This window comes from Clupea harengus, chromosome 10 (assembly GCF_900700415.2).
Source record: "Clupea harengus chromosome 10, Ch_v2.0.2, whole genome shotgun sequence".
NCBI classification, from domain to species: domain Eukaryota; kingdom Metazoa; phylum Chordata; class Actinopteri; order Clupeiformes; family Clupeidae; genus Clupea; species Clupea harengus.
In genome coordinates, this window is record NC_045161.1 from 7397762 (window position 1) to 7420345 (window position 22584).

The 22584-nt window shown below is 44.0% G+C and overlaps 1 protein-coding gene across 4 annotated transcripts; it reads right to left on the reverse strand.

Moving 5' to 3' along the window:
• Positions 1-56: 56 nt before the first annotated feature.
• cpeb2 (cytoplasmic polyadenylation element binding protein 2) lies at positions 57-21657 on the reverse strand. Of its 4 annotated transcripts, XM_012820752.3 has the most exons (11): positions 19307-21657; positions 16845-17111; positions 12509-12599; positions 9662-9712; positions 7867-7890; positions 6715-6888; positions 6331-6420; positions 5914-6032; positions 5595-5709; positions 5295-5476; positions 57-4299 (listed from the first exon to the last, which is right to left on the reverse strand). In XM_012820752.3, the coding sequence occupies exons 1-11, from the start codon at positions 20519-20521 to the stop codon at positions 4072-4074; spliced, it is 2556 nt and encodes an 851-aa protein (XP_012676206.2). In that variant the 5' UTR covers positions 20522-21657; the 3' UTR covers positions 57-4071. The 4 variants fall into 4 exon arrangements, with proteins under 4 accessions (XP_012676206.2, XP_031431027.1, XP_012676214.2 ...); XM_031575167.2 differs by lacking the exon at positions 9662-9712; XM_012820760.3 differs by lacking the exon at positions 7867-7890.
• Between the last annotated feature and the right edge of the window lie 927 nt (positions 21658-22584).

Below are 22584 nucleotides of genomic sequence, written 5' to 3' on the forward strand. Positions count from 1 at the left end.
AGACCTACTAAGTCAAGACCTGAACTCACCAGAAATAAACCAAGTCGGAACGCATACTGTGTCCGAACAGAATGGGTCTTTATTCAGGAAATGAAAGATTGTAATCAACACCCCATTTAAATACAAAACAAACCAAAATAAAAATCCACGATATTCATTTGCATATCAAAGAACCATTCAGTAATAATTACAATCCGAACACTTCATAAACCACTTGTGTGAATCTATACACAAACTCCGATTTAGAAACTAGTAACTTTGACAATATTACAAAGATTTTAGCTTTAAAAATAATTCAACTTAAAATTATATTTTTGCAATTAGCATCATAAAATTATATATTTATATATATTCCACATAAAAATACAAAATAATATTAATGACACATAATATGAAAAATTATTCCAAGTATTTTGCTACTTGTCTATTTAAATGAAATACAAAAAGAATAAACCAAAATGAAAAGAAATAGAAATATGCATGAAAAAGTCTCTCCTTTTGTTAGCAAAACACTATCCAAAATAACTACAATCATTTACATCAGTACAAAGATATCTGGATTTAAAAATAGTTGCAATGAAAAAAAGGGGTTTTATTTTCTGACAGTAAAAAATGACACTGTGAATCAGAAATTTGCAAAATATGCAATGAAAAAAATAAATCTGCATTAAAAAGGTTTACACTGTTATTCTTACTTTTTTTTATACAAACATTAGAAACAGTATTGCACGTCACAACACAGATTCGAGGTTAGTCAGCCTTTCAAAATGTGTTATATTCAAGTTTCGGAGCATCAATGAGGAGAGACCACGAGTCTCGATGCAACAGGGGCGAAATCTCAAGTGTCTTCCATGAACATAATAGAACCCTCAATGTGTACTTCCTTCAAACAAAACACGTGATGTACTCATATATTAAGTATATTAATATATTACTAGTGTTTATATATTAATATATCAATATATACATAATTGCATGGGAGTTTCTTGAAACGGTCTTTGTTTCTTTTTCATCTTCAACAGAATCCTGCTTCTGGACAGAACTATAAATATTAGGGGGAAATAAAATGTGTAAAATAAGCCTATCCAAATAGAAAAATACAATCCAAATCAAATAGTTATTCATCTACAAAAATAGTGAAATAAATATGATTTTTACAAAAACAAAAATAACAACACACGTATACACATACGCACACACACAAACGTACAAAGCAACAGTGTTCAACACAGAAAACCAGACACGGTACTCACAACACAAAGAGGCCAGTGTCAAGGGAAAGTGGTGTGGTTGGGTGCCAACGCTTTCGCTAGTGTCACTCTTTCAACCATTTAGACCCAGTTCTAACATAGCTGTGTTGTAGTGTCAACAGTCACAAGGACACTAACACTTAAGGAAATGTGAAAGGTTCCTTCATATATATATATATATATATATGTGTGTGTGTATATCTTTGAGGCAAAGCTCAGCAAATCTCATATGCATGTTTCGTCCTCCATTTTGATTTGACCAGGCATAGCAAGCAGTGCCTTCAAGGAAAGCACCACCCCAAATCCCCTGACATCCTTTAGAACACACATTTCCATTACTGCTCTGCATTCACATAGAAAACCTAAGCCCACTTGCAAAAAAATATTAAATAACTTATTATGAAAAAATAAGGAATATTAAAATCATCTGGTTAAAAAATAGGTAGATGTCCAAGGGACGTGAAATCATTTATAAAATGATGACATACAGGTAAAGAAAACGGACAGCTTTTCATTTTTCAAAACTTCAGGGTTAGCCGGCTTGTTGATAACCATAATGGTAAGATCAACAAAGGACTGTATTCAGAAAGTAGGAAATTCGGAACATGTAGTGCACTATATTATCAAAAGTGATTAGAGAGATCAAAGGGGGGCAAATGCAAAATGTGTAGCATATTGACAAATAAATACTCTATTTTTGTTTTTTTAAAAGACACAACTCAATAAATAAACCATACAATCTCATCTTGAAGTAGTAACAGTAGAGTCACTTAAAAAGCTTCAATCACAAACACCAAAAGGACAGCAACACTTGGGTGTGGTGCTCACAGACAAACACAGAAAAGCACACAGCACAGAAAATAAAGTCAGTTCGACACATACACCAATATACAGTACAGTACCAGACAGCCAGCTGCAGAACTGGCCTCCGCGGCTATTGGAGAGATTGTCCCTAAGAGTTAATTAAGTGTTATAACCGCACAGGATCACTGGGAGGGGACAAATCATGACGGCACAAATTTAGCTATTCTTTACTCTTTTTCATGATCCTACCAGACGCTGAAGGAGGAGTTAAGGGACATAAATGATTGTTGTTTTTGTCTCTCAAGTGATCATTCTTCCCCACTGACACTATTAAGTGATACCACTATTTGATTTGAGAAACCGAGAAGCTATTCCATCTATAGCTCCTTACCTAAACTTGCATACATGTTGCATCAGCAGACATCATCACTAACTCTAGGTGAAACAAAGAAGTTGTTTCTTCTGACCAACTGCCTATGTGTTTTGTATCCTTTATTGGCTAGCTAATGTGTTCGTGTAAAATGCCTACCCATTTTACACTGGATAATTTTTTTAAATCTGACTACAGTTTAAAATGAGCCTTTTGTCAGCTATGGTCTATGCTACATCGAGAAACACTGGTTGAGTGTATGAGTATAGGGAGGTAACATTTAAGTAGGGTAAAGGCAAAAGTTTCCTCTTTATCTACATTGTAACTTAACAAAAAACCTCAATCCACACTAACTACAGCCACACGTTACACGGACGCCACATACACTAACCACAAACACCACTCAGATTTTTTTCTTCTTTTTTTGTTGAAATCCTCACAAATCACCAAATATAAAAAGATGGGCAGACGTCATAATCTAAAACTAATGTTTCTGGTGGAATAATCATCACATCAATGCATGCATGTTTTTTTTTTGTACGAACTTCTCAACTTAATTCACTTCTGATACCAAGATCTTTTGATAGTTTCTCTTGTTCATGCTACATAGTGTTGAGGTTTTTTTCCTTTAATATGAGTTTTGTAACTTGTTTTCTTTCTCTATATGTAACCAGTAACCACTACCCTGCATGCACATGGCCTATAGACACAAGCATGCACTTACGTTTTCACATTCTAGTCTTCAGGAGCAACAGCGGCTGCCATGTCTGAGTGACCGTGTAGACTGCATTTTCATTTTTAACGATTCCTTTCTAGTAGATGGCATTTAATATAACGACTATACATCTATTCATATATTATATATAGCAGCAAAGCTTCTTACATAGCTTGTGTGATTAACAATGGTAGATAGAGTTAACTACAAACCAGATTCATTATTTTGAGGTATTGTCTTTTTTTTTTGCAGGTCTAAATCGAAAGCAAACATAGCCCTATCTTCTTTTTTTAGAATTATTCTTTTGTAAGTATAAGGAGCACGTCGAAACATAAGGAGATAGGTCTTTGTCGTTTTGTTAGTTTGCTTTTTCCTCTCTTTCACTTTCATGCTTCCTATCATTTTTGCTACCTTTGGTTAATGACCTGGGGCAGGCATCAGAGATTAAATAATCAAGGTTTTTCCAGAAACAAGGGCGCACTTCACCCACCATCTGGGGGAGGAGGGGGGGGGGGGGGGGGGGAACTAGCAGCAAACAGACAGACGGGCTGCCCCCTCCCATGCGAAAACATTCTCGTATCTACTTTAAATCTCACATAGAAAAATAATTTGAAAAAACTACAAAAAAATCAATCTCTCTTCTGTTAATCTCCTTTTTCTTTTCAAAAAACATGAAAGTACCACAAAAAAGTCATCAAAGCCTGAGATGGCGGGTGGTTTGGTGAAAAACTGAGGCTTGTAGTGTTTTGGCTGCTACAAAAGATACATATTTATATTTTTATAGAGATATAGATTTATATAGATTTATATTTGCTTAAACTGTATACTGTTACATATTCTACACTGCTAGCTTGTGGGGGGTGAGGGGACAGAACAATGCACTTCTGCCTGCCTCATGCAATGTCGTCGTCTCTCCGCTCTCTCCACGGCCTTCAGTTCCAGCGAAAGTGGATCTGGCGTGGGCGATCGGCCCCCTCTTTGACCAGGGGTTTGTGGAACTCACGGCCGGCACGAGAGTGGATGTTGGCCCAGCAGAACTCACAGTAGTACTGCAGGCAGGTGACGTTAGCGCAGAAGAAGGGCGCAAACTTGCCCCCGCAGCGTGCCCCCTGGCACTCATCACACAGCTGGTCGTCCAGGACGTAGGGCTTCACCTCCACCTGAAGGGGGCAGACACGCACACACACAGGTGAGAGAGCGATCAGGTCAGGCAGCACCACGAGCTGAACAAACATGCTGAGATGAAATGTATGCGAACTTGACGAGAAAACACTTTGATATGTATGCCAACACAACACACTACAATTGTGACAATATTTCAGAGAGTAGTCATGAGCAATTAAGTCAGATAACATCATTGACTAATATCACTGTATATGTAAGACCATCACAGATGCATATGAACAGGAATTGTATTGAATCTGGTTTTACGTGGTGTAGTGAAATTGATTAAAATATAGGAAGTTAGTTAAAAGCTCAATCTACAACTAAATCTCTCCCTCAGTAATGGTAATAATTAAAGCGATTACTAATTGTCAATGATTTCCAGGCCCAATCCTAGACAGCGTGGCTAATTCAATCAGCACTAACAAGCTTGTTACTCACTGCAGGGACTGCTGCCTGCTAATCTGCAAATCTTTAATTCACGTTTCTCCCATTTAAACCACAAAAAAAAACACCACACAAGCCTGAGAACTGAACTGAACTGAACTGAACTGAACTGAACTGAACTTTCTTTCTTTCCCTATTTCTCTCACACAGTCAGCCCTCACTTCCCTCGATCGGTCTCATATTAAGTCTCTCACCTGCTCTACTGACTCTTTCTGTCCAGTCCAATTACTCAAAGCTACAATATATATAAAAATGTTTCTAGACGTACAACAATGATGTACTCCTGAAAGCATAATTGTGACTGTATTTTCTACGTTTTCTGTGTTTATTTCAGCCTTTTTATTGAAACCCTTTAAGATAAGCAGGGCTTAAAAAAAAGCATACAAACCGAATATGAAGAGTCAAGACATATAGAAATATGAGGTCACTAATATTTCATAGTTCATAGAATCATTATGATAGGTCAGGTCTGGAATTTTTTTTCCAATAAAAGCTACATATGGCACCATTAAGTCTCTGCTAGATAGATGGCGAAGCACCATACCCGTTTGTCAATGTCCCCATGCTGCAGCTGAACGAATCGAGCGCTGATGGCAGCGATGTAGCTCTGCTGATTGGAGAAGGCCACACGACCCGCCCCCTTGGGGTACTTGAGCTCCGGGTCGGTGTCGATGCCAGCGTAGCAGACGCCGCCATACAAACGATCCATGATCATGGCCAGCTCCACTGCAGAGCGGAAGAAACAAGCAGAGAGGGTGAACAGACGGACGACAGCCAGAGAGAAGTGGTGGACAAACAAGAGCAGTGAGAATTGAGATTTGACTGAAAGGTGAAGTGTGCTGACCTGCACGAAGGGGGCGAGGGACGCCTCCTACAAAGATGGTCTTCCGCGGGTCGAGGGGCTGAGAGCCGTCCATCACAAAGTCACTGTCGCTCAGATTCCACGGACGAATCTGGACCTGAGGGAGGGAAAGGCGTTTCGAATTTTTTTTTATAAACAATGCTCAAAATGAAACGATAATCGTCTGAAGTGTCACATTAAAGTCTGGCTTTGATTTCACTCTAATTGATGATGCAAGTAGGGACATTTGTTGGCTGTCCGTCTTGTACAAGAAGCTTTGGCAATGATAAACTGGCTTTGACAAGTTGGCTGCGAAACTCACTGGCTTGTCCTTGATGGTTGGACTGGACACACACAGGTAGAGCTTGCCATCCTCCTCCAGACAGGCCTCGATCAGAGCCTGAACAGAGCTCTCCTCTTGGAACAGCAGAAAGGCGTAACCTAGACAACACATCATTTCCTTTTATCAGCTGGAAAAAGCACGTATCAGTTCAAGCCTGTAACCAAGGCAACAATTATGCAGTAACGGTCGCCATTAAATATAAGATTTTCTACTGAACAACACCGATCCCTTTTGTTCTGTACAAAACATTATGGTCGCTGATGCTTGGAGCCAGTTTAGCATATTGATAGGAAATATGGAAAAATGTACTCCATATTCAAGTCTCAATGTCAAAGTCAGTGCTGTTTCTAATGGAGCTCACTGGGGCTGACGTGGTCTGCTGGCCATTAATGTTACCTTTAGGGGGGAAGTAGGATTTGCTCTCGGCCTTGTGAGGCCAATCCACCACCAGATGGCCGAAGCGGCGGAAGCTTGTGGTGATTTCATCTGTGAGGAGAAGAAGAAAAAAGTGAGTGAGAGAGAGAGAGAGAGAGAGAGAGATGACCCTTAAGCCCTCATGTCTTCTGAAAAATATCTTCAGAAGTCTATCAGTTCTATTTACAGTATTTACATACCGTATGACCACATTACCATTTAAATGAATTCAATTCTGACATTTAAGAGTAATTAGAATTAACAAAACAACCCAAAAGCACAGTTATTAACACAACAGTCCCACCTATATGAAAAAACATAACTGAGTGTTGAGTGCACTTTTTGTTCTCCTATCACTCTACTGACCTTCATCAATGTCTGGAGGGAGGCCTCCCACAAACACCTTACGGGAGAAACGCTCAATGCGCTCCCCATTCTGGTGAGGGTAGCAGTTAGGGGAGCCAAGACCTCCAGGGCCGCCCTGGTTGCCATGGCCGTCGTCGAGGAGAACGTCGTCGATCGGGAACAAGGAAGAACGTCCTGTTGGGAGAGGATTCGTCAGACTGGATTGTTGGGAAATGTTGGGATACAGCCTCAAGGAGTTACGAAGAAGCCCCAAACCACAGACCAGATGCCAACAGGCAAACCAGCAGTGAACAAGTCAGCACTGTTCTAAATTGAACACACCCATCGAGCAATCAATGCTGAGTTAACTTCTAGTGAAACTTTGGGGGGTGACATCAATCATCATCACCGTTACCAAATGGCTTGTAGTCCAGAATCAGTTTGCTGTTGAGTGTGTCCAATTCAACCTGTGTTTCTTATGTAGACATGTGTGAGAAGACACACTGCTCTCAGGGAGAGTGAAAGCTGATTGGATGGCTCTGTGTGGAGCAGTGTGCATTACAGAAAGGGCCACTCCTAGAGGAAGGGCCAAGCCGGTAGGGCGAGGATAACAGCTAATTGATCTTAATCCCTCATTAATTCGACCCTGTTCCCTGGGAAACACTGCGAACACGTGTAATTAAGGGATTGACAACAAGCCTCTTCTAGGAAGAAAGACCTTGGAGTGGTTCACTGAGGTGCAAGTGAGGTTGAAAGTTATACTTGAATAGAAATACAATAAATGTTCATTCAGACAGCAATATCTTTTGGCATCCTGTAAAGAATAATACAACTTTGATAAGGAGTTGGGAAACCCAAATCCCAGCATGTTGTTTGGCCTTGGTGATACTGCCATCAATACGAGATCATGATCAGAATTGCACAATAAAGCAGAATCTTAGTACTTTGTGGGTGTTAGGCACATGAAAGTACGGCGGCAGGTAGTGACTACTAACAAAGCTGCTCTTCGCCATAGGGCAGATGGTGGCGTTGGTTACACAAAAGAGTTAATGACAGAGGCGGCGTATGATCGGCCTGTTGTGTCTGCATGTACATGTATGTGTGGACACACACATTATTAGCCATGCGGACACGCACAGCACATCACATCACATCACAGTGAGCGGAGGTTACCTCGTCGTCTCCCATAGCTCCGTGCTGCATGTAAACAAAGCAGAGGAGAGTTTTAGCAGAGAAGAGTGTGGACACGAGATACAACGTGCTAAGGGCTTTGCTTTTATGGTTCCTCAGGTTCTTGTTCTTCGGATGCTCTGCTCTTGTAAGGACTTAGCCAGCTTACCAAAGGAGGCTGGGTGGGTGTGGGATGTGTTAAGAGAAATATGCACTGAATGTACTATCAAACATCACAATTTTCTCTTTGAACCAAGCAAAGAGTAGATTGACTTGGCTTGCCATCTATTCAGGAAAGGTCTGCAACACATGACATTATCAGTAACCTGAAGAGTCTCCGATCCTTGCGGCTAAAGTCGTACACATCCACTCCACACTAATCATGTGACAGTCGTCAGGCGTTCCAGATGATCATGTGATCTACATTACTGCATGTCCCATGTGATGGGTAACTTCCAGGCAAGGGGCTATGGCTCTGAATCATGTGACGATGCGTTTGAAAACTCCCCTTCCAGCTGAGCCAGAGACAAACAACCCCAACTTGTTTTCGTGACCCTAAAGCACGACCCGACACGACCCGACCCGACCCACAGGCTGAACCAGTCAGCCTCTCCTCGGGGAGACTCTGAGTGTTCACCAGTGGCTCAGCTAGGCTGGGAGAACAAGCACAAATGAGTCATTTTTTTTATAAAGAGAGAAATAAAGAGGGAAGCACATCAACCCACAGCTGTTTCACACTCACACTATCCAAATACATTCAGTGTCCATTCTGATATGAATATCGAGGACAAATGACACCCATCCCCCCCCCCCCCCCCCCCTTCAAAATAAACAAACGACAACATGCAAGCAAGCAAGCAAACAAACAGAATCACACGTAAAGGAGTGCATGGATGAGTCACTGACAAAAGTGTGTTTTCTATTGCAGGCTCGAGGACGTTTAGTATGATGGCTGAGGGATCCACACTCAGGCAGTGGCATACAACATTGACAGGGATGACTGGTCAACGGGTTCCTTTGCTTTTCAAACAAACACTTTTCAACTCATTCAATTTGGACATGGTCTGACAATAAAAAAATGACATGGGCTCATAATGAGACATTCATAAGTGACTGTTTCTCTTTTATGTTTATGCCCAAGTGGTAGAGGTCATTTTTAAAGGGCTCACAGTTCAGACAGACTATTTCAGTATGCAACTACAGAATGTGTTTCCAGCTATAGTAGGTCAACAACACTACGGCAGTGTACAAAAGCCAATGCTGCGAAAGCACATCCATGCAAGGTCGAAGGCAAAACTAAGTAGACAGTAAAGCACCACACAGCATGGCGAAGCACCAGCCCAGTACTAGACAAAGCCCAGCGAAATCAACAGCAGGATCATATCAACTTTTAGTTTTCTGACTATGGGACGGATACAGGAATGAAAGACTAATGTCAGATTCCAAAAAAATCTTAGTTCACTGTCTTGGGCCAGTTGTCCTGAGCATGGCCTTCGATCGACCACCCTACTCATTTTGGACCAGATATCACTTTGATGTAGGTTTGCTCTCTTTTACACCCAATTAAGGTCAGATTCAGAATCAAACTAACCCCATCTCCTAGCCTGTAGTTAACTCAAAGCTAAGCTCTACAATGAAGAAGCTGCTCACACAGATGACATATACAGACACACACACGCGCACACACACACAGTGCAATCACATGCAGATTGATGCAGAGAGAACAGGCAGAGATGAAGAGGGGGGAAGCCACGCCTGAATCACTACACACAATGGTGATGAGGACGGACATAATTACCATTGAGCATGAGCAGACCATCTGCCCCGGGGTGAGGGCATCCCACACGGCCTGAACACCAGAGAGACAGACAGACAGACAGGGAGACAGGGAGACAGACAGAGAGCAGGATGAGACATGTATGAGACAGATGGACAACACAAGACGAGACCTCCAGGGGGTGCCACCAAGGCCCCAGCAGAGAGATAGAGAGAGAGAGATAGAGAGCGGTAGGTCTGTGGTCATGTGACTCGTTCCAGACCCCAAAAAACCAGGGCAAAGAACGCCGACAACGGCTCCTCTGTTCGGTGGTAGACGGCGCACAAAGCCATCTCCTGTGCCGGCGGAATACAAAACACGCCGTGCCCCAGTGAGTTAGATGGGCTGGAGCAGACATCGCCGCCTGAGTCACCTGTCTGAGAGCCACTCGTCACACGAGATGCCAGATGTGCTCTCCATCCCACCGCTGAGACCATAGCCCTCATCAAAACAAAACAACTCTCGCAGACTTCATGGGCATCTATTCAAAGACTCACATACCTAGCCTTTAAGACATATTCTCTTCCAAAACCACATTTTCATTCAGTCACAGGCCTCATTTCCATGTAGTAATAAGTCATCTGTACTACTTAGATGTCTAAAACTATATTAAACACTGTGAGGGCCTTCTGCAGTTTATGTGAACATTATCATTGAAGGTCCATAGGAATTGCAGAAATGACACAGTGCTATTTAACAAATTCACTAAATATGTCTCCTCTCTAAGAGACAAATAACCATCTGTGGGACACACCACTTGCTATTTCAGCTGTTTGACCTCTGATTCTCCACAGAATGAGGGCAAACAAAAACTCGATTCTTTCACACAATACCTTAAAAGCTATCATGTGTGATTGTTTTAGGTTCTCAGAACCATATGGCTGTGGGATGCCTCAAAGGCTTTTGTGAGTCCAACTCATTGAACAGCCTGGGCAGTTTTCTCCGCGAGCCTTTGCCTTAAACCAATTAGAAGCTCAGGGAAAGCTCAGTCACAGATTGGGCCTTCAGGATGTCAGTCAAATGTGAGGGCATGTGTGCTAGGCTGGGCAAATAAGAGAGAGGAAGTAGAAGTAGATAGTGTTTTGCCCGTAGCACTAGCCAGATTAGCAGGTTCCCTTCAAGTACAGCATACCAGAGATTGTTTGGTGTTTTTCTGTCATCACCTCCACTGATAACATAGCTTTTGTCAATAGAGACAATATAGCTTTTGACATTCAGAATGATTTATCACCTACAAGCCTGAAGAATTCCGTGAGTTGTTTACCTCACATCTTCCTTGAACTCTACCCACTCTGCATATATCAAATGATCTGTCAGGTCAGCAGATTCCAGTGGCTTGCCTGTCTATTCCACTACCATTATATGTCTGTAGTTTGGGCTGGTTCCAAACATTTGTACTTATTGCACACATCAGCTCATGGCTCGTTCAGTGTTCAATTATTTGAGATTATTTTAGACTGATACAAGCTCTTTTGATATTGCTGTAGTCACTGTGAATTTCGAGCCAGATTCTCTGCAACAATGGCACACTGCTCTGTTGACTGATGACAGTTTGTGGTGCTCTTTGTGTGTTTGTTCAAGCTAGGGCTGCATGACTGTTGTGAGCCTCACCTAGCTATTTTAGCTCTCGCCTCTCACCCTGCCCCCACTCTCCTCTCTGCTGTCACACGCAGTATATGTGAGTGCACCCAGCTCTAAATTTAGTTTCTCTCTCTCTCTCTCTCTCTCTCTCTCTCTCTCTCTCTCTCCTTCTCTCACACACACACACACACACACACACATGCATACTCATATGCAGTCTTTCTCTTTATAGTGGGGATTGCTCTCTCTCTCTCTCTTCTTTTAGAAAAACTCTGAGGGTGACAGATTTGGTCAGCGGCTCTTTCTCTCTCTGAGCTGTGAATGCTGCTCTGTGTGTCTGCTCCATCCATCTGCTCCGGCAGGCAAAACAAGACGCTCCCACCAGACATGGCTGCAGGGCCACACCCGGAGAAGAGCCCAGCAGAGCAGGATGTATGGATCCCCACTCTCTGCACCGGGGTACACACACACACACACACACACACACACACACACACTGAATATACACAAAGCACACACATTTCACTTAAACTCTGATCCAACGGTGTGAGCAGAGCACACACACACACACACACACACACACACACACACACACACACACACACACACACACACACAAAGACTGTATTTCACCTCAGTACAAACCTAACAGTAAGATCACACAGTACAGCACACACACAATGTAGACTGAGCTCACTGAATCTAGCCATAAAGCTATGAGCCGTCTTTATATAGCTGATATGAAAAGAAATGAATGCAAACTGAAGCCATACTGTGCTTTTGTGAGCCTTGGGGATGGCTGAGAATGTTCTGTTATTCTCAGCACTTTGAGAGCCTGCCTAATGGGATTTTGAGTCCAATGCTAAGCTGCTGCAAACATTATGAAATCCCTGCATTCCCACTAGCATGTTTCAACCGACAGTTTTCAACCTTGGGAGCCTATGGGACAGCTGCTAGTTTGATTTTTACAATGACACCAATGTTAGAGTAAACGTTACTCTCCCTCAGCCCGTGACGGCACCCTTTTTATCCTGTGCTTAGTCTAAATACATGGAGGTAGAGGTGATAATCCCTGAAGAAAAACAGGCTGGTGGAAAGGGAAGCCAAGGGTGGAAACTATTTTTTCTTTCTATTAACATCCACACACGCGGAGAAAACAACCTTTGTTTCTGAGGGCTAGCCTTTGCTAAGAACTCCCTCCCCCAACACAGTGGCAGATATATACAGTATGTCTGATATGGAACTTACCCTTCAGGGGGTCCTGCTCCGCCCGCATGATGTCAATCAGGGAGCTTTCCAGGGAGTGCATATTTAGACTGTCATACATTCGGGGGCGATCCTAAGGGACGGACAGACAGACAAACAGACAAACAGAGAGACATTAGACTGTATAGCAGGTCAAGCAGGCCATACAAATGGGCTTCATGAGATATAATAATTAGGTTCAAAGCTTATGCACACACACCTAATAGTCACCTCTCTTTCTCTCTCTCTCTCTCTCTCTCTCACTCACACACACACACACACACACACACACACACTCACACACACACACACACACACACACACAAGTAGCATGAGCATTACAGGATTACAGTTTGCTGCCGGGGCCTGCGTGTGCGGATGAAAATTCCTTCCGTGTTTATTCACCTAGGCCACAATAGCGTGTGTTTGCGCGCCTAGCCCCCCACAACAGATTCCCCCCGCTGGGCTGCAGAGGTTCCCCACGGCCCTCCAGAGAAACTGGGCCAGAACCCAGAAGCCGCATTCTTAGGGGAGAACTGGGATGAGGCCTATGGCCTCGCTATTGTTATGTGGCGGGACAGTGGCTAGGGTGGTGGGGGGGGGCTGCATTTCTCCACGGGAAGCGATATTTAGACAAGAGGGACAACCCTGCATTACAGCATAGCAGTAAGGCATTCCATAGATGCTCCGGTTTGGTTTGGTATGGGGGGAGGGGGTGTTTACGGTTCCTTTAACTCCCGTTTTTTTTTCCATGCCATGAAGGTAACATGAAACCCATATTATGCCGTGCTTAATACTTTCGAACACGACACAAGACAAAAAAAGAACCCAAATGAAACACCACAGGTCGTCCAATCCTCTAACCTCTAATCCCAAACCCTAGCCCAATCCACATCACTGGCCGGCCTCAAGCATCTGATTGCTCTAAAGCAAAGTATTAAAAAAAAAGAAAAAGTAAGTAAGCACGTGTCTGTCATTGTGATTTCCATCTCCACACTGGGTGCGAATGGCTGCTCTCAAAGGCCTGAAACAGCAGCAGAAGGCCTGGGAAATAGTCTCTGGGATAATACCAGATTACTTCCGACCCAGGCAGGGTCCTCCTCTCCAAGCCTGTTATTAGCCCAGCCCAGCTTTAGGCCCATCCACGGGACAAAAACACCAATTAAACGAAACAAAGACGGCGACACATAGGTTCATGTCACAACACCCAATATGAATGAAAACGCATCTGGAAACTATGATAGCAGAGATTTACATCTCACGGTCTTCCTACTATAACCTTCAATTATAAACCGGAAAGACTCAGTCTCAGTTGTTGTCATTTCTCACGTCCGCTGTGAGAACTCTAAGTAAAGAAGGGACCCCCTAAACTGGGTTCAGAGCCTACATCTGTGGTCATTCATCAGCCACGCCACTGAAGAACCTTGTTGGAATGAAAATCAGCACACACAGATGTCACCATTGGGACACTGACATTTTCTCTCTCTTTCTCTCGTACGCTCTCTCTCTCTCTCTCTCTCTCTCTCTCTCTCTGTCTTGCTCTCGCTCTCTCTCCCTCTCTCTTTTTTTGAAAAACTCTGAGGCCCTGCTCCTGCGTCATGCACCAGAGAGCCGAGGAGCTCAATCTGTCAGTGCCATGTGCTCCGTCCAGTGAGCCTGTCTGCTTTAGCCGAGCGCTGCTGTTTAAAGAAGAGCTTAGCCATCCGTGCTGTCACTCCCAGGGCCAGACGCAGGGGGAAGGTGACGGTTCGGGCCGTGTGTGCCGGGCCTCACGCTATGAGGGCTTAACCCGCTGCACCGCTTCCAAGGTGTCGGGGGCTAAAGATAGCACCAGCGCCCGCCCGGGAGGCCAAAAATAAAGCCGGTCCCGAAATGTGAACCTGGAGCTGGGAGCATGAGCGAGTCAGTCGCGTGTTTTGGTCAATATGGCGTCTCATACAGTCCTAGTCAGCCAAACATGCTGCTCTAGACCACTCTTCCACTTGCCTCTCACTTTCTCCCTTTCTCCTCTCCTTGTTCTCGTCACCGACAACAGCCGGTGACGGAGTGGAGCTGGAACGTGGGCCGAGGCGACGCGCGTTCCGACGGCACAGAAAGGAAGGAAGGAAGGAAGCAAGGAAGGACAGGAAAGGAGAGGAGAGGAGACATGTGTGGAATGCGAGGAATTCCGAGTGGGACACTGTTTATGGAAATGAACAATAATGCAGAGCTGCGCCAGCTTCCTGGAAAGGGAGAAGGAATGACAGAGAGAGGGAGAGAGAGAGAGAGAGAGAGAGAGAGAGAGAGAAGGAGAGAGTGACGAGGGCCAGCCACTGAAAACATCACGTCAGGGAAAACCAGCATGTTTGTCCAGCTCCAGCTCTGGAGTGGTATGCTGGGTTTCACCAAGCAGTACCCTTTAAAGGGACTAGTCAGGACACCGTGCCCCTATGTGGATACAACTAACATCTCCAATGGACGCCACAGTTCATTTCGGCACAAAGGTCTCCACAGATGTATGTGCCAAACATCCAAAACATTGGCAACAGTTTAAAGCCTCATGTGATGGGGCCGAAACCAAAATATAAGTGTCTCAATAGACTGACTCCTTAATAGCAACACCAGTGAGGTGAAAACATAAGACTTGCTTGTGTTCCATTGAGATGCAAATACCCCCATTCTCTCAGTGTTACTGGGCTTGACTGAGACATTCTAAAAGGTGTTTTTGCTTGTCCCTGCTATGTCTCTACCTCTTTTGTGATGTCTGATATGTTGGTGCCTTCCTTTTTGTTTTGTTTTTTTTTTGCACCAAAACCCATATGTTGAAACCAGGCTCAAAGTCCCTTCGCCCCTCACCCTCTCTCTCTCTCTCTCCCTCTCGCTCTCTCTCAATCCCTTTCAATTCCTCTCTTGCTCCCTGGCTCCGGCTCCAGCTTATAATTCAGGAAATTATTTTGTAATCCTTTGAGTCCAGCATTTTTCCACTTAGAGTGAAAGGCTGTCCAACCTCCTTTCCAACAAACACGTACATGCACACACCACATCAGCGAACATCCCCGACCATATGGTCTTTCTGTTTACATTCAATGTCTCTCTCAAGAAAGTATGACAAGCAGGACAGCCACTGCAGACAAGAATGTACTGCACAGATTTGTGTCTTAAAAACAAAATTGAACTCTACTGCAAACACATTCACCTGTTTTGAATAGCAGGGTGAATTATGGTGAATGGCGTTGCTCTCCGCCTATCTTTTTAAGGCTTTATCTGTTCAGCTCTGTCTCTGTGGACATCTCGTAACTGTTGTTGTCTTGATTGGAACCTGGCCTGATCAAACTAAAAGTGATGAATCACCTGACCCCCCCATTGTGCCTGATTGCCAAGGGCCTTCTGACAAGATGGTGTGTTTCATTCCCTGAGAAGATCCAATGGTTATTGGTGATCGGACAAGATGCCTTTCTCACCAAACTCCTCACCACACATATATGACCAAATGTGAAGGGTATAGGATCCATATGAAGGGTATTTGGTTAAAACTGTGAGGTATACAGTTCCCAGATGACTGAGATCCCAGAGTCATCAGGAGACACGAGGGAAAGTGAGACATTCTTGGCACTGAGCACATGAGCAGGCTCCTGAATACTGCACGCACTCATACACCTCTTTTCTACCAACACTTACTAGATGCTAGTTCTGGGCTGGTGCTAGAGCTGGTTTGAAGTTGGTTCAACATGAGAACCTTCTAAGAACCGGTGTGCTTTTCCACGGGCTAGAGAGCCACCAAATAGCCATGTCATTATGTCACTGTATACGTGTCTATATGTGTCTCCACTTTCCCAGAAACACTAGAACCAGGCACAACAACATCAATAGCCGACTTCTCTGTTTTCAACTTAACATTGATGGCTAGCTAGCTGTTGGTCAGCTAACACTACCTAAGCAAGCATAGCTACTCACATCAAATGAGTAGCTTGCTAAACAGCTCTGTTTTCGTTTTTTTTTAAAGGGCAGTCACAAAGTTTAAGTTTGTCTTGTTGGTCACTATAATCCCAGCCCCAGCCCCTGACGTAACCGGTTCTTGGTTGTAGACCAGAAAAGAGTTGGTGACGCTCTGAAAACAGTTTTCCTGGCCAAAAGTCGGTTCTTTGGCTGTTGAAACTCTAAGAACTGGTCCGAGATTAGGCACTGAACCAGCCTTGGTGGAAAAAGGGTAATACATACCAATATAGGCACAACAGTATGGCACACACATGCATTTGGCTATCCATGTACACACACACACACACACACACACACACACACACACACACACACACACACACACACACACACACACACAAACACACACACACACACACCATACCTGCATTGGCAACAGAGTATTGCTGTTGTTATCGGTGCGGAAAACGTTCTCCTCTATCCAGGACTTGGGCCCCATGGAACCAGCCGAGCGGGGGAACTTGGGAGGGGCGATGACATTGCTGGAGAAGGGTTTCTTCATGGGAGAGACCTGGCTGACAGAACCGGGGACCCCCATCCCCACGCGGCGGTGGTCTCTTCCCCAGTTCATCCCTCCAGAGTTCCAGCCACTGCCCTGGTGACTGCCCCAGGGAGACTGCTTCACCATAGGCTGCAAGGAGGCAAGGTGAAGATTTAATTAAACTGAGTGTGTAGTTTTAAAATATGACAACAACAAAAAATGAAGTGTGCGTATGTGTGTGTTAGGGAGATAAAGACATAGAGAGAGAATATACAAGTGAAGAAACATTGATAAAATACACATACTTTGTGTGTGCACACATCATTAATAAATATCTAGTATACTGTATGTGAGTGCATTTGCATTTCTCTGTGCTTTGGCATATATGCGTGTGCAGCTGGTTGTGTGTTACTATGTCCTAATCGCTCTCACAACAAATTTTCTACTGCAACTGTGGCCTTGCATAGCCTGCCCTGCAGTGACGGCAAGGCTAAGAGGCTTTAGGGCTTTAGATCTAATACAGTGTGTCCTGTGCACTCAGACTCCAGCGAAGCACTCTCACACTCACTCTCTCATACATGCACACACGACTCTGCGCAATGCACCACACGCCCTGCGCACACCCTAACTGTGTCCTAAAACATAAACGGATGTGAGGATTCACATTGCTACTCTTAAGTTAATAACATTGTAAATATGACATATATTACGCATATATGTAAATGACAATATAAGTGGACGTGACTTGAGAAGTTGACCTGACTGAAGCCCACTACCTACGGAGTTCTAGAGAATACTGGTCTGCGGTGGGACAAAATGGTACTTGGCTAGAACAGCGAGAGGCTTGTCGTATTTTGTAGCAGGCCATGCAACTAGAAATTCTCCGTTTTTAGTTTATTCTCTGACTGATGTAGGATGGTGAGTAGTTGGAGCGTTGTTTATTTAGATTAATAACACCTTCATCATTCATGAGATACAAAGAGACACCATTGTAGACACCATTTTACAACTGATGTATCTCTTTTCTATGGTTTCGGAGACAAAGGTAAGTTAGGCTGTGTTCTTTACTGTCTGCTTCCTGATGACAATGTTTAGAATGAAGACACGGATCGCAGAAGTGCTTGGATTTTTAGCTCAACACACTCTCACACACAAACACACATAATATTATTACAAAAAAAATACATGGAAAAATAAATATTTATTTAATATGTGTAAAACAAAGAATAGAAGACAAAAAGGCTAAAGACCACCCCTCTCTCTCTCTCACACACACACACACACACACACCACTCAGGTCGTTCAAGACTTAAGATAGCCATCCGAACAGCTAGGGTCATCCTCATGACTCTATCTGGCATAACTTCAACAAGGAGTGATTTTGTTATTGAGGCCTGTGATGTGTGTCAATATGTCTACATGTCTATACACAAAGGACCACTCCCTGACATTGTCATGTGACTGAATCTCTTCCTCCTCCTCCTCCTCCTTGACGCCTGTAAACGGACCCCCTGTGATCTCCAAGTACCTATATGTAGACAGGTCATGATGCCTCCAACCAGTATTCAATACAGCGGAATGTACACAATAACCTGGCCCCTTTATTGTGTGTGACGCAGAGCGTATCTCCATTTGCTTACGTCAAAACCGATCAAAACCATTACACTACCTGCAGCACTTTGAGGTTTCTTTTCATCATCTACCAAGCGATTCATCTATCTCTCTCTCTCTCTCTGTCTCTCTGTCACACACACACACACACACACACACAGAGGCGTCCTTGAGGCCATGTTATCTCTGGAATGTCACGTGAGTGACTTTTACAATGTCACGACTACTCGCAGTGGCAGAGGTCTCGTGTTTATTAATTAATAAAATGCAGTCCACTAAGCTCAATGGTGCCACATTTCAATTACAATATCGAATGAAGATATGTCACTGCAGAATGCAGACTACAGAAACTATCGCAGAGCGGTCGATTCTCTAATGCTACTTTGGAGTGCGCTGTTTCGCACAGACAAGGCCGCATTTGTATTCATCACACAGGACTGACAATGGCTCGGGGTTTGTGCGTGGCAGGAGAGGAATGGTGCATTGTCTATGCTTTATTATTTTGGCAGTGGATACATTGAATTGTTCCCCATCAAATTCCAGTTAGAACATAAGATAATATATTTGTAATAAACAGGGTGTAATTCATATGACACTGTAATAGACCACAGTCTGTGACGACTATTGTCCAACTGATGCAACTGGTTTTTGTAGGGCACCTAATGATACCGGGATAATGGTTGATATTGCACGGCATGACAAAACTGTGGGGTTGAATTAAACTGTAGCCTCACCTGGTGATGGTTGTAATTGTTCCTCTGCTGCAAATAGGCTCCCTGTTGCGGGTGCATCTGGGGACTGACCGGGGACCGGCGGCTCTGGGGCTGCTGTGGGGGGATGTTGATCTGGGGCGAGAAAGGGCTGCTGAAGCCTTGCACGTTAATCCCGGCGCAAGGATTAGTAGACACCGATGAAAAGCTCTGGAAGAAGGCCGGGTTGATGGAGGAGGGAATCCCCGGGTAAAAATTGTTTTCAGGTTCTGCGTTAGGTATCTGGTTCATCGCGTTTGCATGGCTGGGGTTGGCTGAGTTGGAGATGGGTGGTGGTGGGGAGCTCGTCTGAACGGACCAAGGGGTTCCGAAACCAGGGAGTGTCGGCGAAGCTGAGCCGCCTCCCGCATTCTGCATTTCTTGATGTGGGAGGTTAGAGAAGCCGGCTCCGATACCTCCAGGCAGTATGTTATTGCCGGTACCGGTGCCATTGCCGTTGTTTATGTGATGGGAGTTGGGGGAGTCCATTTGGATCTTTACCTTGTTTGGATTCACGGAAGTGGGCGATGGCGACGCGGCAGCAACCACATCGGCTTCTGCCTTCTCCACCGACAAGCTGCGAATTTGATCGTGGCTCGAGTCCGTGTTAGGATCGGATTCGGTCGAGCCGACGGTGGTGTAAGGCTGCTTCTGAGGCAGGTGACTAAATTCTCCTTGGGGTGGGGGCGGCTCTGAGCAGCCGAACTCAGCCTGCTGACTTAACTGCTGATGTATTTTCCGGTCGTGCTGAAGGTCACAGATCGACTGCGTCGGACAGAACTGTTCTTGACCTACAGTTGCTTTAAAATCGGCGAACTGCTGTTGGTTCTGATACAGGGCGTTGTAGTCCTGTGTGTTAAATCCCAGTTGGTTGCTGTGGTTGTTGTTGCTGCTGTTAGCTTGCAGATGACCGGTTTTTCTGCTGTTGTCGTTGGTTTGCTCGATTAACAGGGGTTGCTGCGAGGTTGTCACCCCCACAGGCTCATCCTGCATGTTTTGATGATGCGCAGTAGCTGACAGGAATAGAGAGGACACGCCGGGGACAGTGTTGCCAGAGACCGGAGTCGAGTTGGGGTAGAGCTGGCCGGTGGAAACCGGAGAGGGGGTCGAGTAGGACCTAAAAGCGCCTCCGCCGAAGTGTGTGGAGCTGTTGTTGTTTATACTTACTGTCTGGAGCAAGCTAAACCCGTAATCCCCCATTTATTTGAGTAGAATTTAAATGTTGCGTATTTTCAATTAGAACAATAAGAATAGGCTATATACAGTAGTGTTAGATAATACGGCTCAGCTTCCTATACGAAAGAGGAGGGGCCAATGTGTAGTCGGTCGTTTTTCCTTCTAGTAGCCTCGGCCGTATTCCTACGGTTAAAGTGTTAATGATTTTTGTCCTGCATCCTGTTTAATTTGGTCGTTTCGTCGTAAATTCGTTCCGACCGACCGAACGTCCCCCTCCTCTCATTACCTGCTGATATGCTGCGGCAAAGGATTAAAACTCCCGAATGGACGTCACGACTACATCATGATTTATTCTGGGCCCGCCCCCCTCAAGTTTGGGCTACATCTGACACCGCATTGGTTACGTCATTCAATTAATTATTCAGAAGGTGCGGTACATCGTCAGGATTTTTGAATATTGAGTAGGAGATATTTTGGCTCCACGTTTGTACCGCCGCAGGATTTATGGGTGTACCAAGATTTCGGCCTGAGCCAGCACAGGACACTTGTATCACTGAAAACCACCCCTCTCTTACGCTCAGGGCACTCACAAGCCGACCAAATGCATTTCCCTTGTCATGATGAGAGAGTTGCCGGTGATTAACTAGTTCATGCCTGGTGAAATTTAAGATAATATACAATCATGTTGCCTACAGCTCAGCTTCATTGACCAAAACTTCTTTCCTCAACATTTATTCTACTTCAGTGCCTAGGAAACGAGTTAGACTGCTTAGTTTATTTTTTATTTTTTGGAATTATTCATTAATCCAAAATGTATCACATCGATAGCAATTGCCCCAATTTTCGCTTGAGGCGTTGGCTGGAGCGATAACAAGAGTTATCTCCTTTTCCCTTTTAGGTAGACTAGCCTATGTGTGACCATGGCCTATCACCACCACTATAGGTCGACATGAGAGACTTCTGTCCAGGCTTTGCCGTGCCTCGTCACAATGCGCAGTGACGCTTGCTTCTAAAAATAGCATATTAAAATGCAGCTGCATGTCAAAGAGATTTATTCTTCATGCATAAGCGAGCTCAAACTGCAATTTCGGAAAAAAGTGTTTGTTTTACTGCTGAGTAGATTTGTCTCTTTCTGTTCAATGTATTTCCAAAACTCATCCTTTCAAAATAAGATTATGCAGCCAAAGGATCTATTGACAGAGAAAGAGTTTTTTTTCCGTCTAATGTGTGTGTGTGTGTGTGTGTGTGTGTGTGTGTGTGTGCTTGAGGGACAGAGAGAGAGAGAGAGAGCCTTGATCTAATCAGTTGAAACTAACATTTGTTAGTCAGTGGCATCAGTTTTTTTTTTATTCAGAGGCCCATTTTGATTGGATTCTGAGAGAAACACAATTGTTATCTTTAAATGAGGTAGGCTCATCACCCTGGCTATTCAGTCACACCTCCTCATAAACATCCATTGGGCTGTCATATTACAATCCTCTACAGCCATTTTCATCTTAAAATGAGACAAAACACCAGACAAAACTAATATGAAACATCTCATCAAATTATAATTTTTGGAAACATGTTTGAATGAAATAGATACACCAGAAAGCTGGTGAAACAGGCTCTAAAAAAGCCCAGAGCTCTAAGGAGAGTGGGGTAGCCTCCCAGCCATTGTCCCTCCCCATGACGGGGGATGGTTGGAGGCCATCATGACCGGGGACTGTTTTTTGTTTTGTTTTAAAGATGCAATTCCATATATACATAGAATTTACACATATATGTTACAAAACATCTCACAATTTAAAGGGGAAACACACTAACAAACAATCAAACAAAAAAAAACCACACAAAAACAAACAAACATAAAACAAAACCTTAAAGGCAGCCCATATGAACCCTCGCAGCACCCCATACCCATTACATTTTACATACAAATATGCATTAAGTGTAATACATATACAACCCTTCTCCATTATATTAATTAAAGTCCTTCATTCTTTCTAAGAGTTTGTAACCATACTGGAGACCAAATATAGCCATGCTTGGCTAGTTTGGCTTGAATTATTCTGCACCCTTCCTATCATAAGTTCAAAAGAGGCTAT